We start from the raw sequence: 20,363 nt of genomic DNA on the forward strand, positions 1-20,363 counted from the left end.
CTTGAGTCCTTGAGGAAGGCTCCTGCATTGTTCCCCAGCCTATTAACTCTCAGTTTACACAGTTCAGATAACCGTGGTTATTTGTTTTTCCAGCTCAGGCTACTTTAAGAATCACATTGTGGGGAGTTTAAGGGTGCTGTTAGAAGTGGATGTATAGTCACTAGTGAGAAATGACAGATGATATTGAAGGAGAACACTGGTAAGTGAGATACTGACTATAGGCTGTATTCAAGAATGATGACGATCTTAAAAAAAAGTGAAATGATGCCATCTGCAATGACATGGATGAGCCTAGAGACTGTCATACTGAGTGAAGTAAGTCAGAGAGAGACCAATATCATATGATATCACTTGTATGTGGAATCTAGGAAAAATGGTGCAAATGAACCTGTTTCCAAAACAGACTCACAGATGGAGATAACAAACATGGTTACCAAGGGGGAAGGTAGGGAGAGATCAGCTGGGAGATTGGGATTGACATATACATACTACTGTATATAAAATAGATAACTAATAAGAACCTACTGTATAGCACAGGGAACCCTACTCAATACTTTGTAATGACCTATGTGGGAATAGAATCTACAAAAAGTGTATGTGTGTATATGGATATATGATTCACTTTTCTGTACAGCAGAAACTAAGGTAACATTGTAAATCAATTATACTCAAAAAAATTAAAAAGTATCATGATCAAAATTATCATTAAAATTAAGGTTAATCAATATCCTCTGTCCTCCATTTAAGAAAGCTGAGACGTATTGGTCATCAAACAGTAACACTAAGAGGGATGTAGGGATAATGTTAGTTGACCCCTTCATGTTAGATATAGAAAACTGTGGTGGGGGTGAGTTTTGATCACATGATAGAGTTTGTCATTTTTTTTTTAGTCATTGTCCTCATGCATGTACCATAGACTCTGTAACTGCAACTCAGCATTTGCTGACTCCAGAAAGTCCATATTGAATCTGTACCTGTTTTCTCTAAGCCCCATGATCCTTTTATTTTTTATTTTTATTAATTTTTAATTTTTTAATTTTTTTTTTTACTTTACAATACTGTATTGGTTTTGCCATACATCAACATGAATCCGCCATGGGTGTACATAAGTTCCCACTCCTGAACCCCCCTCCCACCTCCCTCCCCATACCATCCCTCTGGGTTATCCCAGTGCACCAGCCCCAAGCATCCTGTATCCTGCATCGAACCTAGAGTGGTGACTCGTTTCTTACATGATATTATACATGTTTCAATGCCATTCTCCCAAGTCATCCCGCCCTCACCCTTTCCCACAGTGTCCAAAAGTCTGTTCTGTACATCTGCGTCTCTTTTGCTGTCTCGCATACAGGGTTACCATTACCATCTTTCTAAATTCCATATATATGTGTTAGTATACTGCACTGCTGGGCATACACACTGAGGAAACTAGAATTGAAAGAGACACGTGTACCCCAATGTTCATCGCAGCACTGTTTATAATAGCCAGGACATGGAAGCAACCTAGATGTCCATCAGCAGATGAAAGGATAAGAAAGCTGTGGTACATATACACAATGGAGTATACTCAGCCATCAAAAAGAATACATTTGAATCAGTTCTAATGAGGTGGATGAAACTGGAGCCAATTATACAGAGTGAAGTAAGCCAGAAAGAAAAACACCCATGATTCTTTTAAATCATCATTTTCATGAAAACTCAGAATGGAGACTAGATATGATTAAGCATTCTCAACTCTTAGGAAAATCAGCAAATGATAATGGGATAATGTTAAACTATTGGTGAATTTCTCAGAAAGGATCACATTTGTGTGCGTGCTCGTGCATGCTCAGTCACTCAGTTGTGTCCGACTCTTTGTAACTCCATGGACTGTAGCCCATCAGGAATTTAATCCATGGAATGGAATTTAATGGAATTTAATCCATGGAATTCCATCTAATCCATGGAATTTTCCAGGCAAGAACACTGGAGTGAGTTGCCATTTCCTCCTCCAAAGGATCTTCCCAACCCAGGGATTGAACCCATGTCTTCTGTGTCTTCTTCATTGGCAGGCAGATTCTTTACCACTGAGCCACCTGGGGAGCCCCTCAGATCACAATTAGAGCCTCATCTGGTTGCAGCTTTTCTGAATGCTTTATGAAGATGTGGTGCTATTTCATGTGACTTCTGTATCTGATGTTCAGCACACACAGGTGACAATGTCACCTGTGGTTTAGATGAATCCAGTAAGGTCATGACCAAAAAACTATCATGACCAAAAAACTAAAGGATTCTAGCCAATTTCTTGGTGAAGATGTAAAAGACCTTCATTAATTCAATCAAGAGCTATTTATTGAGAAGCTGTAATGCCAAAACTTCCAGACCCTGGCAATAGAGGAGTGAAAACGGAAATAAAATCCTCTAGAAGTTGCATTCTAGAGGGAGGAAGCAGACCATAAAGAGAGGTGGCAGGATTGCTACTGCAATACCCATAGTAATCTATGTTCTCTTTTCAGATTTTGAAAGTATGATTCCACTGTCTAATGGTCAATAGCATTGCTGTTGCGAATTCAGCTGTTGGTAAATTTATCATTACTTTGCATCGACTCTACCTTTCTTTCTAGCTGTTTTTTAAATGGGAGTATAATTACGTTACCATTTGTGCTAGTTTCTGCTGTACAACAACATGAATTAGCTGTATGTATACATATATGCCCTCTCTCTTGAGTCTCCCTCCCACCCCCCCATCCCACCCCTCTAGGTTGTCACACAGCACCAAGCTGAGATCCCTGTGCCATACAGGAGCTTCCCACTAGCTATCTATCCCTCTCTAAAAAAAAAGGTTTCTTTGACAACTGCAGTATAGGATTCTCTAACTGTTTGGTTTGGTGGCTAGCAGTACTGGCTTACAGATGCAGAGTCCTGATGCTGAGTCAGGTATATGTGCCTTAGTGCCTTATTTTTATGTGATGGTAGTAGTAGGACCTCTTTCTAGAGCTGTTCTGGAGTTTCGATGAAATCGTGTCTCAGTGCTCAGTGCCTACTTCATTTTAAACATTCATTAGATGTTGTGGTGATTACAAGCATTATTGTGTGTGTGTGTGCTCATCACTTAGTCGTGTCCAACTCTTTGAGATCCCATGGACTGTGTGTAGCCTGCCAGGCTCCTCTGTCCATGGGATGTCCAGTGTAAGAATACTGCAGTGGGTAATCGTTCCCTTCTCCAGGGGATCTTCCTGACCCAGGTACTGAACCCAGGTCTCCTGTATTAGCAGGCAGATTCTTTACTGTCTGAACCACCAGGGAAGCCCACAAGTATTCCTGTTAAGGGTCAATGGACACCTAAGTAACAAGCCTCCTTCCTGTTGAAAGATTTTATGAGATATGCTATCAGATCTTAGAACATTGTGATTTTCCAGAGCTCTGACCCTAGAAAGAAAGCTTTTGAAACAGAGCAAGTACCAAATTGACTCCTCTTGTCAAGCACTCTCTTTGACCCAAGTAGAAGTCAAGATAAGACAAAGCCCTTTCTGGCTGTACAGAAGAAGGAACTTTCCTCCTGGGTGAGTGCTATGGACCCAATGTGCCCGGCTGCTTTATGTCTTTCAGTGCTCTTAAGTCTGATTTCATCTCTGTCTAAATTACCCAGCCTTGGATGTTTGTTTTATTTGGGTTTGGATCTGAACTCCATGTCCCAGTGTTGGTTTCTTGAGTCACAAGGAACTTCAAATGTCTCCTTAAGTATTATCTAAGGACTGCTTGCTTTTATGCAAGTAACTTCATAATATTGAGGTCATGCTTCTCAAACGCAGCCCCGCCATAGTGGAAGTAGTGTAATTCCATGGAGAGGACCCACTCACACTTCACAGTGGTGGGTAAACATAGGTGCTATGAAGGGCACTTTTGGCAACATTGATCTATAGTTCTTTATATAAATCTTTTTTATTGAAGTATAGTCAATTTATAATATTTATATTAATTTATATTTATGTTATGCAAATATACATATAAAGACAAATGCTTTATATTTATCTCAAAGACAAATATGTTATCATTTCTATGTGGAATCTAAAAAATATATATAGATCTTAAAAGTTCTAAGAACTCCACAATGGCCAACTATAAAAATTTTGACTGCTTCCTTCATTCCCAGTGACTTTAGCAAGTCCTGTAGAGTCCATATCTGAAATGTATCTTGACTATTTATAATAGCCTGCAATTTTTAGCTAACTTTTGACTTGTTTATTGTCTGCCTTCCTCCAGTAAAATAAAGTTCTTTTTGCTTTCTACTGGATCCCCAAAGCCACTGGGCTTGGCGCAATGTATGTTTTCAATAAATAAAAATCAATCGTTGGATAAATGGATGGACACATATCTTTTTACCAAGATTGGATGCCCTGTTGTAAGGTGCTGCTTTTATATAAAAAAAGATATTGACCCATATAGGGCATTAGTCTGTCTAATTTTCAGCACCTTCTATTACCACATCAATCAAGTCAGATAAAGTTTATATATTTTTTCACCTTGTAATTTAAACTACAAATCTCCATAAAAAAGAAACATATTTGCTTGTTCATTAGTCATAACTTGACTGTTTTCCAAAGTACTTTAGGGTGACCATGAAAGGAATTATCATGAATAAAAACTATAACAACTGCAATGTTAACATCACTTAACACTCTTGCCAAATAACAACAGTTTCTTGAATGCCGTTGTTTGGGTTTTGGGTGTGACCGTGTTTAGTGCAATGGATATAGCGGAACCACAGAGCTGGACAAACCCAGCTTCAGTCTTGGCTCAGTCTCTCACTAGCTGTGTAAAGTTAACTGTCTCACTCTGCCTCTCTAGGCTCACTGTCCCCATCTGCAAAATGAGTCAGCCTCGTAGGGCTAGTGTGTGGATTCAGATATCATGCAAGGAAATATACTTATCATTGCGCCTACCACGTCATCATTGTGTAAGTTGACTTTTGCCCTGTGCCAAGGCATCCCAATGCTTCATGGTTTATACAGCAGTCATTTATATAGCTTGTGTTCCTGTGAACTGTCTGGACGGTTCTCCTAGTTTGGATGAGCTGATCTTTGCTGGGCTCTCTCGTGTGTCTGTGACGGCAGGTGGACTAGCCATTGGATGATCTAGGAGGGATTCACTATGTGCCTGCCTGGTGGCAAAGTGAAAGAAAGTGAAGTTTCTCAGTCGTATCCGACTCTTTATGACCCCATGGACTGTAGCCTGCCAGGCTCCTCCATCCTTGGGATTTTCCAGGCACAAACACTGGAGTGGCTTGCCATTTCCTTCTCCAGGGGATCTTCCCGACCCAGGGATCGAAATCAGGTCTCCCGCATTGCAGGCAGACTCTTTACGCTCTGAGCAACCAGGGAATCTGCCTATTGGCAGGCTATTGGCAAAGGTGACAGGAGTGACTCAGCCGTGATCTGTCATCCTCCAGCAAGCGAGTTCTGGCTCCTTCACTTGGTAGTTGTTTCAAAATTCCCAAAAGTGGCAAGAGAGAGCAAGCTCCAACACTGAAGACTTCATTTACTGAATTCCCATTAATTAACCAAATCACAAGACTGGCCTGGAATCTGTGAAGGAAAAATGTATGGTCATTTATGTACTCTATTGCAATCATCCTTGTTACCATCATCATAAAAACTGGTATTTGTTGAACGCTTATTAAGCAGCTGTTCCAGTCCTATTACTGTGTTTATCAAAGCTTGTAATTCTTACTACAACTTTATGGGACAATGATATGTATTATATCCCTGTGTTGGAGAAAAAGAGACTGAGACATAGACTGGCAAAGCAGCTTAGACAAAGTCACACAGCTGGGAAGCAGAGAAGCTCAGACTCAAACCAGCACTTCAGAGCAACACTCATAATTACTGTTTTATACTGCCTCCTTCTCCCATTCCATATACATAGAATTTTCGATAGTTGCTTTTATTTTAAATGGATGATCTAGTAGGGGGTTATTGCCTATGTTTTAACATGTACCCTAAGCACTTCCATATCTTTGAATTCAGCTTATCAAGTATTGGCATGAATGACATGTGTTAGTCCAGATCATGGTAGGACCTGTAGATATCTTTCTAATTCTTTGTGGATGGGGTATTAGCAGTAGTGACAGCAGCTCAGGGATGTATTCTTAGAACTCTTCATTTCTTCTTTCTCTAGAAAAGTTGGAGGGCTTGGAAACAGCTGGTAGCAAGGCTGAATAATTGCTTAATATATCCAAGTGTATGCATGCATACTTAGTCGTGTCTGGCTCTTTGCAACCCCTTAGTCGTGTCTGGCTCTTTGCGACCCCATGGACTGTAGCCTGCCAGGCTCCTCTGTCCATGGGATGTCCCTGACAAGAATACTGGAGTGGGTTGCCATGCTCCGCTCCAGGGGATCTTCTCAACCCAGGGATTGAACCTGCGTCTGCACTGCAGGCAGGTTCTTTAGCCCTGAGCCACTGGGCCTTTTTAGCAGCTTTCCTCTGCTGAAAACAAACAAATAGATCAAAAACAGTGAAGGGCTACACATCTCTGATAGACTAAACCTCTTTTCTCGACTTTCAAGGCTCTCCTTTGTCAAGCCAACTGACCTTTGCAGTTCCCCAGTGATTTCCCTACACTCTCTGCTCTTAATACCTGCTCTCTTCACTGTCCCCAGGATACAATGTTTTCCAGCCTCTTCACCCTTACTTGCCATGTGACTTGCCTCCCTCAGCTGCCGCAGTTAGAGCCATGCTTCTTTCTTTATCTTTACCTATCAAATTTCACAGTGGGTTCTCTTCTCTGAACATCCAGGGTGTTTACTTCTGAAGGACTCTTTTGAGACTTAGTGTGTTAGAGATTGCCCGTATGATTTGGAGCTGGGAGAAGAAAAGCATGTCCTGAGCTCTGCAACTATCTACCCCCATTTGTCCTCACAATACACCCAAATAAGGTTAGGATGACATTATCCAGCACGTAAGAGCAAGGGTATAACTCCATCACAGTGAATTTCATAGACTGTGCTCTGTTGTTATACAATCACCTGATGATTGTTTAGAGCAGAGCAGGGTCCATTCTCTTCTTGCTCAGTGCTAATGGGCACCGTTTCTAGACACCAGACTGAGCACTTTGTATGTATTGTCAGGGGGGAATCCCAGAACATCTCTAAGAATGGGCATTAGTATCCTCTCTGGCTGGTCAAGGCAGAGCTGGGTGTGCAACCCCACAAACCTGACCCCAAAGCCTGGGCTCCTTCTGTCCCAGCACACCATCTCTGTGGCCACCAGAAATTTAATGACAGAATTAAAGTTAAAGATTCCACACCCTGTCTTCAAATGGAAAGTATATACCAGAAAGCAGAGGAAGGCAGAGTAGAAATCTAGTCGGGGTGTCACCGCAGACTAGCTCCACAGGGGTCCTTTTGAGTACCCCTGCGTGCTAGTTAAGGTGAGGTTTGGAGTGTGCAGCATCACAAGAGTGCGTGCAGAGTCTGGAGGGCATGCAAGCTTCTTCCCTTCCCTCGCCACTCATCGCTGTCACCAGAGGAGATGACCTCCACTGTCACCCTACCCTGAACTTTTTATCTATTCACCCTCCTTATTAGACTGTGAACTCTTGGAGAGGAGAAGCTGTTGTATTTACCAAGGCCTAACATATAACTGGTATATAAACACAGAAGAACAATTTTTTTAATTTAATGCATCAATTGTCAACCAAGGCATGGTGCTCAAGGTAGCATGATGGAGACAACACAATATAGTAAACCTTTATTCCACCATCAGAAAGCTAGATTAATTCACCCTGCGCTATCTTTCTTCTCTGGCATTTATACACTGCCAAGAAGGCTCTGGCTTCCCAGAGACCTTGACAAAACCCCATACCTCCCAGATATAATGTCAAACCTCATAACTTTCAGGTCTCATTTTCTAAATTAGATTGTGAAGTCCTATAGCACAAGGGGTGTCTGTTACTCTTCGTAAACACTTTACATCTTTCAGTGCAGTGCCTCGCACAGAGCAGATCTACATAAACACATGTTGAACAATTGCACTGAAATGGATTGGAATTATGGCTGGGAAAATGGAATAATCCAATATCTTTGAAATAATTCTTGGTGAATTCAGGTGATGAAGGAAAGAGGAAATCAGGATAGTGGCAGAGGCAAAAGGAAGAAAGGAAGGAAGGAGAAGTGGACAGGATCTGTCATTTCACTGGATGTGGGGGGTCAGGGAGGAAGAGGGGGATAAAGGATCCAAAGACTTTGATCCAAGCTGATGGATTGAAAGCTTATAACCAAAAAGGGAATATAGAAGTTCTCCTGCCTCTTAACCCACTCAGCCTTATTTCATTCTGAGCATGAAAGGCGGATTCCTCATGAATGTGAGTCTGCAGGGTTCCTTGGAGATAGACAGATCTGGGGGAGTCACTCAAGAGAGTCCAGAACGACAAATAGGAAAGGTATGCCCTTGTCCCACTGTAGACGAGCTTTGCTCTGATAAAGAGAAGGAGGAGAAATTTGAGCTGAATATATTTTTGGTTGGTACAAGCCGTAAGTGCTCTGTTTGATAGCAGGGTTGTTTGAACGACCTATTTCATAACTGCACATAGCTTTCCCAAATAAATGGTGTCTGTAGAATGTTCAGGTTAATGTATGAGCCCAGTGTTCACGAGTGTTTGCGCTTAGAGCGACTGAGACTTCTTTCTTAATAAGTCATCTTGGCATTTTGTCAACAAGTTAATTTGCTTTTCTAAGAAACTAGATTAATACTTCCTGTACTTTGTGCTATTCACAGATCTACAGTGCAGTGAGAAGGGGAGAAGCCACAGAAGAGACAATTAGATCTCTTCTCCATTTCTTCGCCAAGCTCCCAGCCTCCGAGACAGCCCATGAAAGGATCAGTGTCAGTCCGTACTTAAAGCAATGTGTCCGAGACACGGTGTGTGAGTATCGTGCCACCCTGCAAAGGACTTCCATATCTCAGTACATCACCGGCTCTCTCCTGGAAGCCACCACATCTTTAGGAGCAAGAAGCAGCCTCCTCAATTCTTTTGGAGGATCCACGGGACGAATGATGCTGAAAGGTACTGTCTGACATTTCACTTTTAACTCTTCATCATTCAATGCAGAAAAGAATCTGAGTTAACATTTATGCATCTCCTCATGGAAAATTGAGTCTTCTTATCAACAACTTTCAGAAAAGGTAGCTGCTTTAAAAGAATATAAAATGATAGTCCTTTACCAAAATCCCTTAAGGGGTAAGCATTCCAAATAATGAACGTTAAGATTTTGAAGTTTCTTTTTCAAAAGAAGTAAATGACTAAAAGGTTGTGTTTAATTTTTTTTAAGTTATTCTAATAGATGATTTCTCCTAGTGGTGGTATATGACAGATGTCAATTACTGTAAAAAAATAAAAATGAAAAAGCTCGTGAAAAAGGGTAGTCGTGTGGTCACAGTGAAAACCAACTGTTTCACTCAAAACAGAGTGGAATAGAGTCCTCTTGCCTACACAGAATTAATAGGTTCATGTTGACTGGAGAAGCTAAAGGCCATCTTCCAGCGACTCCCATCTGAAAAGACAAGATAGTCAGAAGTCCTGCTAAGAAATGAAAACTAGTGGAGAATGGGGTCTCTGCATCAGAACTTCCCAGCTACTTCCCACAAGTGGCAGACAGGCAGGTCAGAAATGGCCGCGCACCAATGGAGATTTGTGCACTGCACAGCTGTCACCACCCACTTGGCATCCTTCCCTGGCAGGAAGCTGCCAGCCAGACCCGGACCATGCAGAGCAGCGTTCCACTGCTCAGGGGCTGCCAAGAACCCTCTCTGACATCCTGCCACTTCTCGTAAGGAGAGCCCCTCTCGTCCCTCCACAGCAAGCCCCAGACCTGCAATTATCACACCAGTGGTCTTCCTCCTTGACCCTCAACCTCCCCTACCCCGCCCCACCCCAGCACCCCTTGGGAAGACCCTAGAGGAGGTCCACACCTGTCTGTGTACCATGTGGATGCCATGCTGATTTGTTTTCTGGTGTCACCTTAACTGTTGTGGATCGGTTATAAATGATGAAAGAAGAAAAACACAAGATGGGGACCACTAATCCCAGAGACTAAAGAGGAGAAACTTAGATTCGTATATGTTTCATTCATTCAGCATACATTTTTTGAGCCCCTGCGTTCTGGGTTGGGGACAAAACATAGCCCTTACCCCCATGGAGAAGCCCCCCTGGAGGAAAGAAAGGCGACCCACTCCAGTATTCTGGCCTGGAGAATTCCGTGGAGTGTATAGTCCATGGGGTCGCCCAGAGTCAGATACAACTGAGTGACTTTCACTTTCACTTTTCCACCCATGGAACTTGTAGTCGCTAGGTAGTAAGGGTTTCCCCTACCCACAGGATTCAAGATTTCTCTATTCTGATGCGGCTCCTGGTAACTGCCAAGCTTGCATTCTGCATCAGTGATCTTCCTGGGAATTCGAGTTGAAATTGACATATAGAGTTGGCAGAGCTTCAGTGCTTGCGACTCTATGTAAGGAGCTTATCCTGTGTGTTAATCAGGCTTTTATATCAGATACCCTCCCTGTGCCAAGCAATGTGTAGGGCTTATGGGAGATCTTAATAACATACAAGTCAGTTTTCTTGCCTTTAAGTTTTTATCATCCTAGTGAGGCAGCCAGGTTTGCATGCACCAAGTATTCAAAGAACAGACTGCAGAGAGTTAAATGCCAAATAATGTGGAAGTGACTCTAAGAGTTCAAAGCGTTTGGAAGTAGAGTTAATGGTCCATGTGACAAATGGTTTGGCTGCAAAGGAACAAAGTCAATAAAAGCCACTTTGTTTCTTCTCTGTTAATTGAAAAAGGACATATCTCCAGGCTCCCCAAATGTTGTGCTTTGGTTCCCAGGCAGGCTGCCTCCAGTCTTACACAGACCTTTGGGGAGAAAAAAGGAGGCCATTAGTTAAGGTGTCTGTTGCCCTGATAGTAAGTAAGTTGATTTCCATTGCTCTTTGCACTTTCCTGTTCAGATCAGAACTCTGAGATCACCATTCCCATCTCTGGGATTTGTTGGCTCATCAGCTAATGAGTTATCATTGAATTGGGTTTTATGCAAGAGTTGGGAGTTTCTTTTAACTTTCTGTTTTGCAGCTCTTTAATGGTGTCTGATATCTGTCTGTAAGTAGTTTCTGCTGAATAATATAGTTAACAGGTTGGCTTCAGCTCCAAGCTAATTTCTGTATCTCTACCTTGCTCTCTTGAAAATCTTTTTCAACTTCAATGCTTTCTCCCATGGGGTTTTCAAAATCTGTATGTGCTGTAGTGAAATATATGGTTCTTCAACATGCAGTGGAATATAATACATCTTGAAAAACCATACATGGCCGTTCAAAAATCATGGAGTGTTTAGTGAACCTATAGGTTCAGCATATTGAGTAGCAGGGTCTTGAGCTCTGTCGGCCTCATACTCCAGCAGGGGATCTGGACGATATGCTTGGCTGCTAAGCCATGTTTGCCTGCTTGTTTTATTGTTCACTGTGTGTTCAGTGGCCGCGCACCAATGGAGATTGTGCTCTGCACAGCTGTCACCACCCACTTGGCATCCTTCCCTGGCAGGAAGCTGCCAGCCAGACCCGGACCATGCAGAGCAGCGTTCCACTGCTCAGGGGCTGCCAAGAACCCTCTCTGACATCCTGCCACTTCTCGTAAGGAGAGGCCCTCTCGTCCCTCCACAGCAAGCCCCAGACCTGCAATTATCACACCAGTGGTCTTCCTCCTTGACCCTCAACCTCCCCTACCCCGCCCCACCCCAGCACCCCTTGGGAAGACCCTAGAGGAGGTCCACACCTGTCTGTGTACCATGTGGATGCCATGTTCTGTGGCATCGAGCAGGCCAACAACTTTCAGCTCTGTGTCACTAATGAAAATCTATGGGAAGTGTGTGACACACTCACTCTCCAGGTTATAAACGACTCATGTTCCAGAGTTCATTTCTTAGGAGCTGTGTGGAACTCAGACACTTTCCTGGAGAAGCAGTATTAAATGTGATTTGGTTCCAGACTTTAGTCCTCAAAAACCTCCTTAACTCACAACACAGTTGAAATCTACACACTTCCCATGGAATAGAGAGAAAAACACAATTATCAGCCTCCAGGAAAAAAGCAATACAAATGAGTTAAAAGTCATTTGTTGTTGAGGGGAAATCATTTTAATTAAGATGAGTAGAGTTAAAGTAAAACTTTCGTGGAGATTTTGTAAAGAACTTTGGGCCATTTCAGAGATTTTAGATGTTGGCATCTATAGTTCTGTTATTATAGTTAATTATATTTTGAAACTCATACTAATATGAAAGATTCAGAAAATTACTATCCCAGTAACTTTCTTTTCTTTTTAATGAGAGGCTTATAAATGTAATGAAGAAGGGAAGAGGGAGACAGGACAGAGTTTCTAATTTTTTCCCAGAGGGAAAAGGTAAGGAAGAGGGTCAAAAAGAATGACCTTTTCCATGAGAGAGATCACATTTAAAGAGGATTAAATCAAGTTAGAAAAGGTAGGGGGGGAAGAAAAGGAGGAGGGTGAAAAACAAATGCTATATGATTCCTTTTGTGTGGGGTGCTTAGAATAGTCCAAAGCATCCAGAGGGAAAGCAGAACTGTGGTTGTAGGGGCTGGTGGAGGGAGGGTTTGGATGCGGAGTTACTGTTAATGGGTACAAAGTTTCATTTTGCAAGATGAAGAATTCTGAGGATGGATCGTGGTAATAATTGTGTAACAATATGAATTTACTCAATACAACTCAGCTGCATTAAAAATGGTTACGATGCTAAATTTTTTTTTTAATTTATTTTTTATTTTACTTTACAATTCTGTATTGGTTTTGCCATACATTGACATGAATCCACCACGGGTGTACATGCGTTCCCAAACATGAACCCCCCTCCCACCCCTCTCCCCCCAACATCTCTCTGGGTCATCCCCGCATACCAGCCCCAAGCGTGCCATATCCTGCATCGGACATAGACTGGCAATTCGATTCTTACATGATATTATACATGTTTCAATGCCATTCTCCCAAATCATCTCACTCTCTCCCTCTCCCACTGAGTCCAAAAGTCCACTATACACATCTGTGCCTTTTTTGCTGTCCTGCATACAGGGTCATCATTGCCATCTTTCTAAATTCCATATATATATGTTAGTATACTGTATTGGTGTTTTTCTTTCTGGCTTACTTCACTCTGTATAATCGGCTCCAGTTTCATGCATCTCATCAGAACTGATTCAAATGTATTCTTTTTAACGGCTGAGTAATACTCCATTGTGTATATGTACCACAGCTTTCTTATCCATTCATCTGCTGATGGACATCTAGGTTGTTTCCATTTCCTGGCTATTATAAACAGTGCTGCAATGAACACTGGGGTACATGTGTCTCTTTCAGTTCTGGTTTCCTCCGTGTGTATGCCCAGCAGTGGGATTGCTGGGTCATAAGGCAGATCTATTTGCAATTTTTTAAGGAATCTCCACACTGTTCTCCATAGTGGCTGTACTAGTTTGCATTCCCACCAACAGTGTAGGAGGGTTCCCTTCTCTCCACACCCTCTCCAGCATTTATTGCTTGCAGATTTTTGGATCTCAGACATTCTGACTGGTGTGAAGTGGTACCTCATTGTGGTTTTGATTTGCATTTCTCTAATAATGAGTGATGTTGAGCATCTTTTCATGTGTTTGTTAGCCATCCGTATGTCTTCTTTGGAGAAATGTCTATTTAGTTCTTTGGCCCATTTTTTGATTGGGTCGTTTATTTTTCTGGAATTGAGCTGCAGGAGTTGCTTGTATATTTTTGAGATTAGTTGTTTGTCAGTTGCTTCATTTGCTATTATTTTCTCCCATTCGGAAGGCTGTCTTTTCACTTTGCTTATATTTTCCTTTGTTGTGCAGAAGCTTTTAATTTTAATTAGGTCCCATTTGTTTATTTTTGCTTTTATTTCCAGAATTCTGGGAGGTGGATCATAGAGGATCCTGCTATGGTTTATGTCAGAGAGTGTTTTGCCTATGTTCTCCTCTAGGAGTTTTATAGTTTCTGGTCTTACATTTAGATCTTTAATCCATTTTGAGTTTATCTTTGTGTGCGGTGTTAGAAAGTGATCTAGTTTCATTCTTTTACAAGTGGTTGACCAGTTTTCCCAGCACCACTTGTTAAAGAGATTGTCTTTACTCCATTGTATATTCTTGCCTCCTTTGTCAAAGATAAGGTGTCCATATGTGTGTGGATTTATCTCTGGGCTTTCTATTTTGTTCCATTGATCTATATTTCTGTCTTTGTGCCAATACCATACTGTCTTGATGACTGTGGCTTTGTAGTAGAGCCTGAATGAGCTAAATTTTGTTATATATGTTTTTACACAAATTCACACACACACACTCACAAATCAAAGGATGTAAACAGGAGGAACACATTATGCAAGTCTTTAGTGCCAGGCCCATTCAGATGTTAGAAAGAACCAAGTTTGTGAAAAAGAAATGTGAAGACAGCTTTCCAGGTGACCTACAGGTGCCCCAAGTCACCTTGTCTCCTGGAAGTGGTTTGATTACAAAATGAAGGTTGGAGCTGCCTGTAGTGGGTGAGAATAGGAAGAGAAAATGTCCAACCAGTTTCTTCATGACTCACAGGGCATTCCCAAGTCAGGACTTGATAATGTCAGGGTTGATTGGCCAGAATTCTGCAGCTCTGCAGCATTACCACAGTCTACAAGATTCTTCTAACTCTCCAACATCTTCATCAGTTTGCACCCCTCCAGTGGTACGAGGAGCTCTAAAAAATCAGCTGACAGTCAGTTCATTCCTGGTTTTCTGCCTTCAGGACCAGTGAGGATGGTGTATCTGCTCAATGGAAAGTTTGCCAAATAATGAGAAACATTTTCTGATATGAAGCATCAATCAGCAAGGGTATACTATCTCAAAAAATGGAAAACGGAGAACTTACTCCATCCTATCAGGGACTTCCACTAGTTGAGTACAGTCAAGATCTTTCTGCTTCCCATTTAATTCCCCTTTTCCTCCTCCCCATTAACCTTTCTAGAATCCCAGGACCAACTCTGTAGAGCAGTGGCAGCCAAAAGAGTTCTTGACTTCAATAATCAGAAAGACGTTTTCTAAATCCATTGCCTACTTTTCTTTTTTTCCAATGTACTCCCTACTAAAAATTACAAAAGCAAGATTAAGTCAAAAGGGAGAGAAAGGAATGAGGTAATTGATAGTAATAGGAGAAGGAAATGGCAACCTACTCCAGTACTCTTGCCTGGAAAATTCCATGGACTGAGGAGCCTGGTGGGCTACAGTCCATGGGGTCGCAAAGAGTTGGACACAACAGAGCAACTTCATTTCACTTCACTTCAAAGCACTGAAATAGCAAAGTAAAAAAAAAAAAAATAGTGATAAGGAAGAGGATTTTTCAATATAAGGTGGCTGTTTTCAAGTGTACATTTTGTATCAGCTTGTTCCTGTTTGTAAATTAAAGGATTAAATATTTACATGTAACTTGGACAAAGCATAGTCACCCATATTTATATTATGTAGTAGGAAATGCTCATTTTTTAACCAGTTTGGGTGTGTGTATGTATAGAAGAGTTATTAATAAATAAAATTATTCATCAGAGATAGACTATAAATAGAATATTAATATGAAAAGAAAGGGTTTCCCCGGTAGCTCAGATAGTAAAAATCTGCATGCAGGAGACCTGGGTTCCATCCTTGGGTTGGAAAGATCCCCTGGAGGATAGCATGGTCACCCACTCCAGTATTCTTGCTTGGAGAATTCCATGGACAGAGGAGGCTGGTGGGTTATAGTCCATGGGATCACAGAGCTGGACTTGACTGAGCGACTTACACTTTCACTTTCACATGAAAAGAAAAAGTGCCCTGCAGATGTAATATTCTTATTTGAAAATGGGGAATATTCTGTTTCTGATAGAAAGGTCTAATAATTTTCAACTTATTTTCTTCTACTGCAATAAGTATATTCTATTTGTGTCTTTTTCTAAAGTGAATACCTTTGCGTATAAAAATAGGAAGACCTAATAGGAATATACACACACATTTGAACTATGTGATTGTACCTCATAAATAATTTAGTTTATGAAGACTGTCTTGGTTGACTTCCTCATAATCAAAACAATTACGCTTTACATGCCTACCAGGCAAGGGAAGACATCTCCATGGTTCTAATTCCAAGATTTAAGTGTATTTAAATCTGACTTACTAGTTTTGTGACCTTGAAATTATTTTCTGGATGTTAAAGTATGCTTTAATGCAAGTTGGGGTATGTTTTTATACCAGTTAATCAACTGAGAAGTATTTATTCAGTACCCACTATTGTCTAAGGCGGTGTCACCTCAGAGAAGAATGGAAAGGTCACATCTGGAAGCCTTCAACTTGTAAGATAATATTTCTCACTTAAGTGGAAATGTAGTAATAGGTTTCAGGTTTGCTGAAGTAGCCCTTACTGCCACCCTAAAAAGGTTCACAAAGTTCAAGGCTAGTCAGTTGAAGGTGGGGTCTGGAGTTCATGGGGCCAGCAAGCTTGGTGGGTGCAGGGTGAAAGCCCTCTGCCTTGGGCTACATGTGGCCAGGCATGATCCAGGAGTGTGACTTGATGTCTAGATGTGACCTAAACCTGCGCAGTATTTCTCACGAGTGTGACTCCATACCCCTGCTTATAACAAGGGGGAGCATCTCCAAGGCTCCAGGGCAGCACGAAGTCATCAACTTCAAATATTACCAGAGACATGATGCTTCTTGAGTCAAAACAATCAAGTGTATTTTGGGGGAGGAGGAGGGTCAAGCAGAGGAACTAACTTTTTAAGAAAACTTTTCCAAGCTGACATCCTTATTGCTGTTATATCTGAAGTTGTAAACTCTCCCATCTATAAAGAGAAAGTTGGGCATTGGGAAGGATTGGAATTAGAATCATAGTAATAGTTGTGAATATTTTTTTAGTTCTTACTGGGTGCCAGGTATTACTCTGAATGCTTCACATGTTTGACTTCATTGAAAACCATTCAATGATCCAATGAGAGAGGTACTATTTACTAGTGAGGAAACTGAGGCCCAGAGATATGAAGAAACTTGCTTTAGAGTGCATGGGTAGTCTGTGATAAAGTCTGTGATTGAACTCAGGCAGCCTGTTGAGTCCTTATTGTGTTTCAGCCAATGCACCAAGTCCTTTAGCTGCATTATTTCATGTAGTCCTTTTGGGTTGACTTGTGGCCCTTGAAAGAGATACGTTGAAGTTCAAACCCCAGATCCTATGATGGGACTTTATTTGGCAGTAATATCTTTGCAGATATAATTGCATTAAGATGAGGTTGTTTTCCGTTAGAATGGGCCCTAAACCCGGTGAATGGTTTTCCTTATCAAAAGAAGAAACAGGCAGACAGACCATGTTGGGATGAACACCATGGGATATGAGAGGCAGAGATCAGAGTGATGCATGCAAACCAAGGAATACCAAGGACTGCTAGCCAGCAGCAGCCACTAGAAAGAGACAGGAGAAAATTCTTACCAGAGTATAAGAGGGAGCGTGGCCCTGCCAACACCTTGCTTTTGGACCTCTAGCCTCTAGAACTGAAAACAAAGTTCTGTTGTTTTAAACCATCCAGTGGTGGTATTTTGTTAGGACAGCACTAGGAAACTACGACAGTCCTTTTTTGGAGATCCTGTAAGGAAGAAATTATTAGTGCTAGGAGACTAAAGCTCACAGAGGTTAAATGACTTGCCTAAGGTCATACAACTAGTCAGTGTGTGTAGCCAACTCAGATCAAGCTTCTCCAGGGCCTGTGGTCACAGCTATGATGCAGACATGTTTGCAGCTCTCCAATGGCACTGTCCATTTCTGCTTTGTGTTAATTGATTATGGATTTTTCTGGTCTCAGTCTCTAATATTCATCCTCCTCTCCCATGAGCATCTTGCCTGACACAGGACCAGGCACAGAACAGACAGTCCATAAACTTTCATAGATTCCAGGGGCAGATGTGTTCACAGAATCAAGGAACATGTGATCATTGCTCTTTATCACATTTAATTGAATGAGATAATTTTAGAACCAAAGAAAGCACTAATTTTCACTGTGGGCTGCACTAACATATCAGGCTCATACCAAATGAAAATGCAGATACATTGAGTAAGTTTCCAAGCTGGTACAAAAGTTATTTTCAGTGTCTCAGAAGGTACTATCAGCACAAGGTCCTGGAATGGTTACAGAGCTATCTCCAGGACCTTCCTTGCTCCCTGTCTGAACTCTTCTCCCTTCTTCCTCAGACACCTCTTGCCTCTGGGGGTCCAGAGCCCCCTTAACTGTATCAGCCCATTTACTCCTCACTTGCTACCCCATAAAAACACAATCTCCTTTTCTTTCTGTAGTGGATCCTAGCTGGGCTTTGTGAAGAGAGGGATCTGGTGGATTGGAATAGACACCTGGGGTGTTGACTGATGAAGGAAACTCCCCTGCGAGTATCAGGGACAGATAGAGGAGACAATGGTAACTGGTAGAGGAAACAGAGCACCCAGATGTAAAGGCTTGAGACAGGAAAAGGCATGATGTGTTCAGGGACTGCTGGTCTACCATGCTGTTATGGCCAAAGTTTGAAGTGCACAGGAAGTAAATAGGAAGGTATGGGGCAAGAAAATAGGTCTCCAGGGGGCTGTAATTCATGATAAAGAGCTTGGATTCTACCTTGTAAGTAGGAGAGACACAGAAGAGTTCTAAGGAAGGATGTGATATGATCAGATCCTTTAGAAAGATCCATCTGGCTGCAGTGCGGAGTGGGGCTGCTTAAAGCATCATCTTTAGCCCACCTGCATCAGAATCGCCCAGCCTGAGTGTCCACAAAATAGCTTTCCTTGGCTTCATCCCAAACCTACCAAATCAAGAGTCTCTGATCAGGAATTCCCTGGCAGTTCAGTGGTTAGGACTCCATGATTTCACTGCCCAGGGCCCAGGCTCAATCTCTGGTTGAGGAACTAAGATACTGTAAGCTACGAGGCATGACCAACGGGGGGAAAAAAAGCATGGCCAAAGGGGAAGGGGAAGAACTTGAATCTCTGATACTTCAGGTGAGAATGCCTGGTGTGGAAGGTGGATGCAAGGAAAGAGTAGTGAGAACTGGAGGCATTTAGGATGAGGCATTGCTAAGGCTCCTGAGAGTCCCTTGGACAGCAAGGAGACCAAGCCACTCAATCTAAAGGGAAATCAACCCTGAGTACTCATTGGAAGGGCTGATGCTGAAGCTGAAACTCCAGTATTTTGGTCATCTGATGCAAACAGCTGACTCATTGGAAAAGTCCCTGATGCTGGGAAGGATTGAGGGCAGAAGGAGAAGAAGGCGTCTGAGGATGAGATGGCTGGACGGCATCACTGATGCAATGGACATGAACTTGGGTAAACTCAGGGAGATGGGGAGGGACAGAGAGGCCTGGCGTGCTGCAGTCCATGGGGTCAAAAAGAGTCGGACATAACTGAGCAAATGAACAACAGCATTGCTAAGGCAGTGTCGGTTACTGCTGGCCCATTGTAATCTGTAAAAATTACAGAAAGGCCCCCTCTCCACTCTCTCCAGAGTGATGAAGCCTCATCCCCACACACATCATTTAGGGCACGGCCCGTAGATTCACGTCTCTCTTCCACTTGGCTGGAGACCTTTGTACAGTGCACAAAGTTGTCCCCGGTTGTCACCTTTAGTAGTACATCCTTTCAGTGTTGGTAAAAGTTAATCGAATTGTTGGATCATATGCTCATCTATCCTTCCCACTGCATCAAGAAATCAAGAAGTTAAGGGTGGGTTAAATCCTACCACTAAATTCAGAAAGATGACTGGTGAGGACAGCAACCCCAGTCAGTCACTTGGACTTTCTGTATTTGTTCAGGACAGTTCAGTCACTCAGTCGTGTTCCAACTCTGTGACCCCATGGACTGCAGCATGCCGGGCTTCCCTGTCCATCACCAACTCCTGGAGCTTGCTTAAACTCATGTCCTTTGAGTCAGTAATGCCATCCAACCATCTCATCCCAGTATTTGAACTGATCATAAAAATACCAAGTCCTAGATCCAGAAACTCAGAATGGGCCATGTTTCAGAAAACCGTTTGCAAGTTAGTTATTTGAAACTCTGTACCCCAAAAAACAACAACTAGATTCCAATCCTTTCCTCCAAAGCTTGCTTATGGCGTATAACACTGAACTTATATAACTATTTTAAATCAAGAAGTCTTAAAATATGACTTTTCAATGTCAGTAAGTAAATGTACCCCACAAACAAACTGGAATAAGAAATCATTGCAATGATTTTGGAAAAGGAAGGTTTAGAGAAGGAGAAAGAGCAGTTGGATAACCTTGGGGGAGTTAAGAAATACATT

General features: G+C 42.0%; 1 protein-coding gene across 1 annotated transcript in view; it reads left to right on the forward strand.

Annotated features, from left to right (window-relative positions):
• The window catches only part of PLCE1 (phospholipase C epsilon 1), a 335,041-nt gene that overhangs the window by 122,714 nt on the left and 191,964 nt on the right, over positions 1-20,363 (forward strand). Inside the window, exon 2 of the mRNA XM_040254554.1 lies at positions 8,753-9,041. Within this exon, the coding sequence (XP_040110488.1) occupies positions 8,753-9,041 (289 nt within the window). The remainder of the gene's footprint in view (positions 1-8,752; positions 9,042-20,363) is intronic.

The sequence above is a fragment of the Oryx dammah genome, unplaced genomic scaffold (genome assembly GCF_014754425.2).
Source record: "Oryx dammah isolate SB20612 unplaced genomic scaffold, SCBI_Odam_1.1 HiC_scaffold_14, whole genome shotgun sequence".
Taxonomy (NCBI): domain Eukaryota; kingdom Metazoa; phylum Chordata; class Mammalia; order Artiodactyla; family Bovidae; genus Oryx; species Oryx dammah.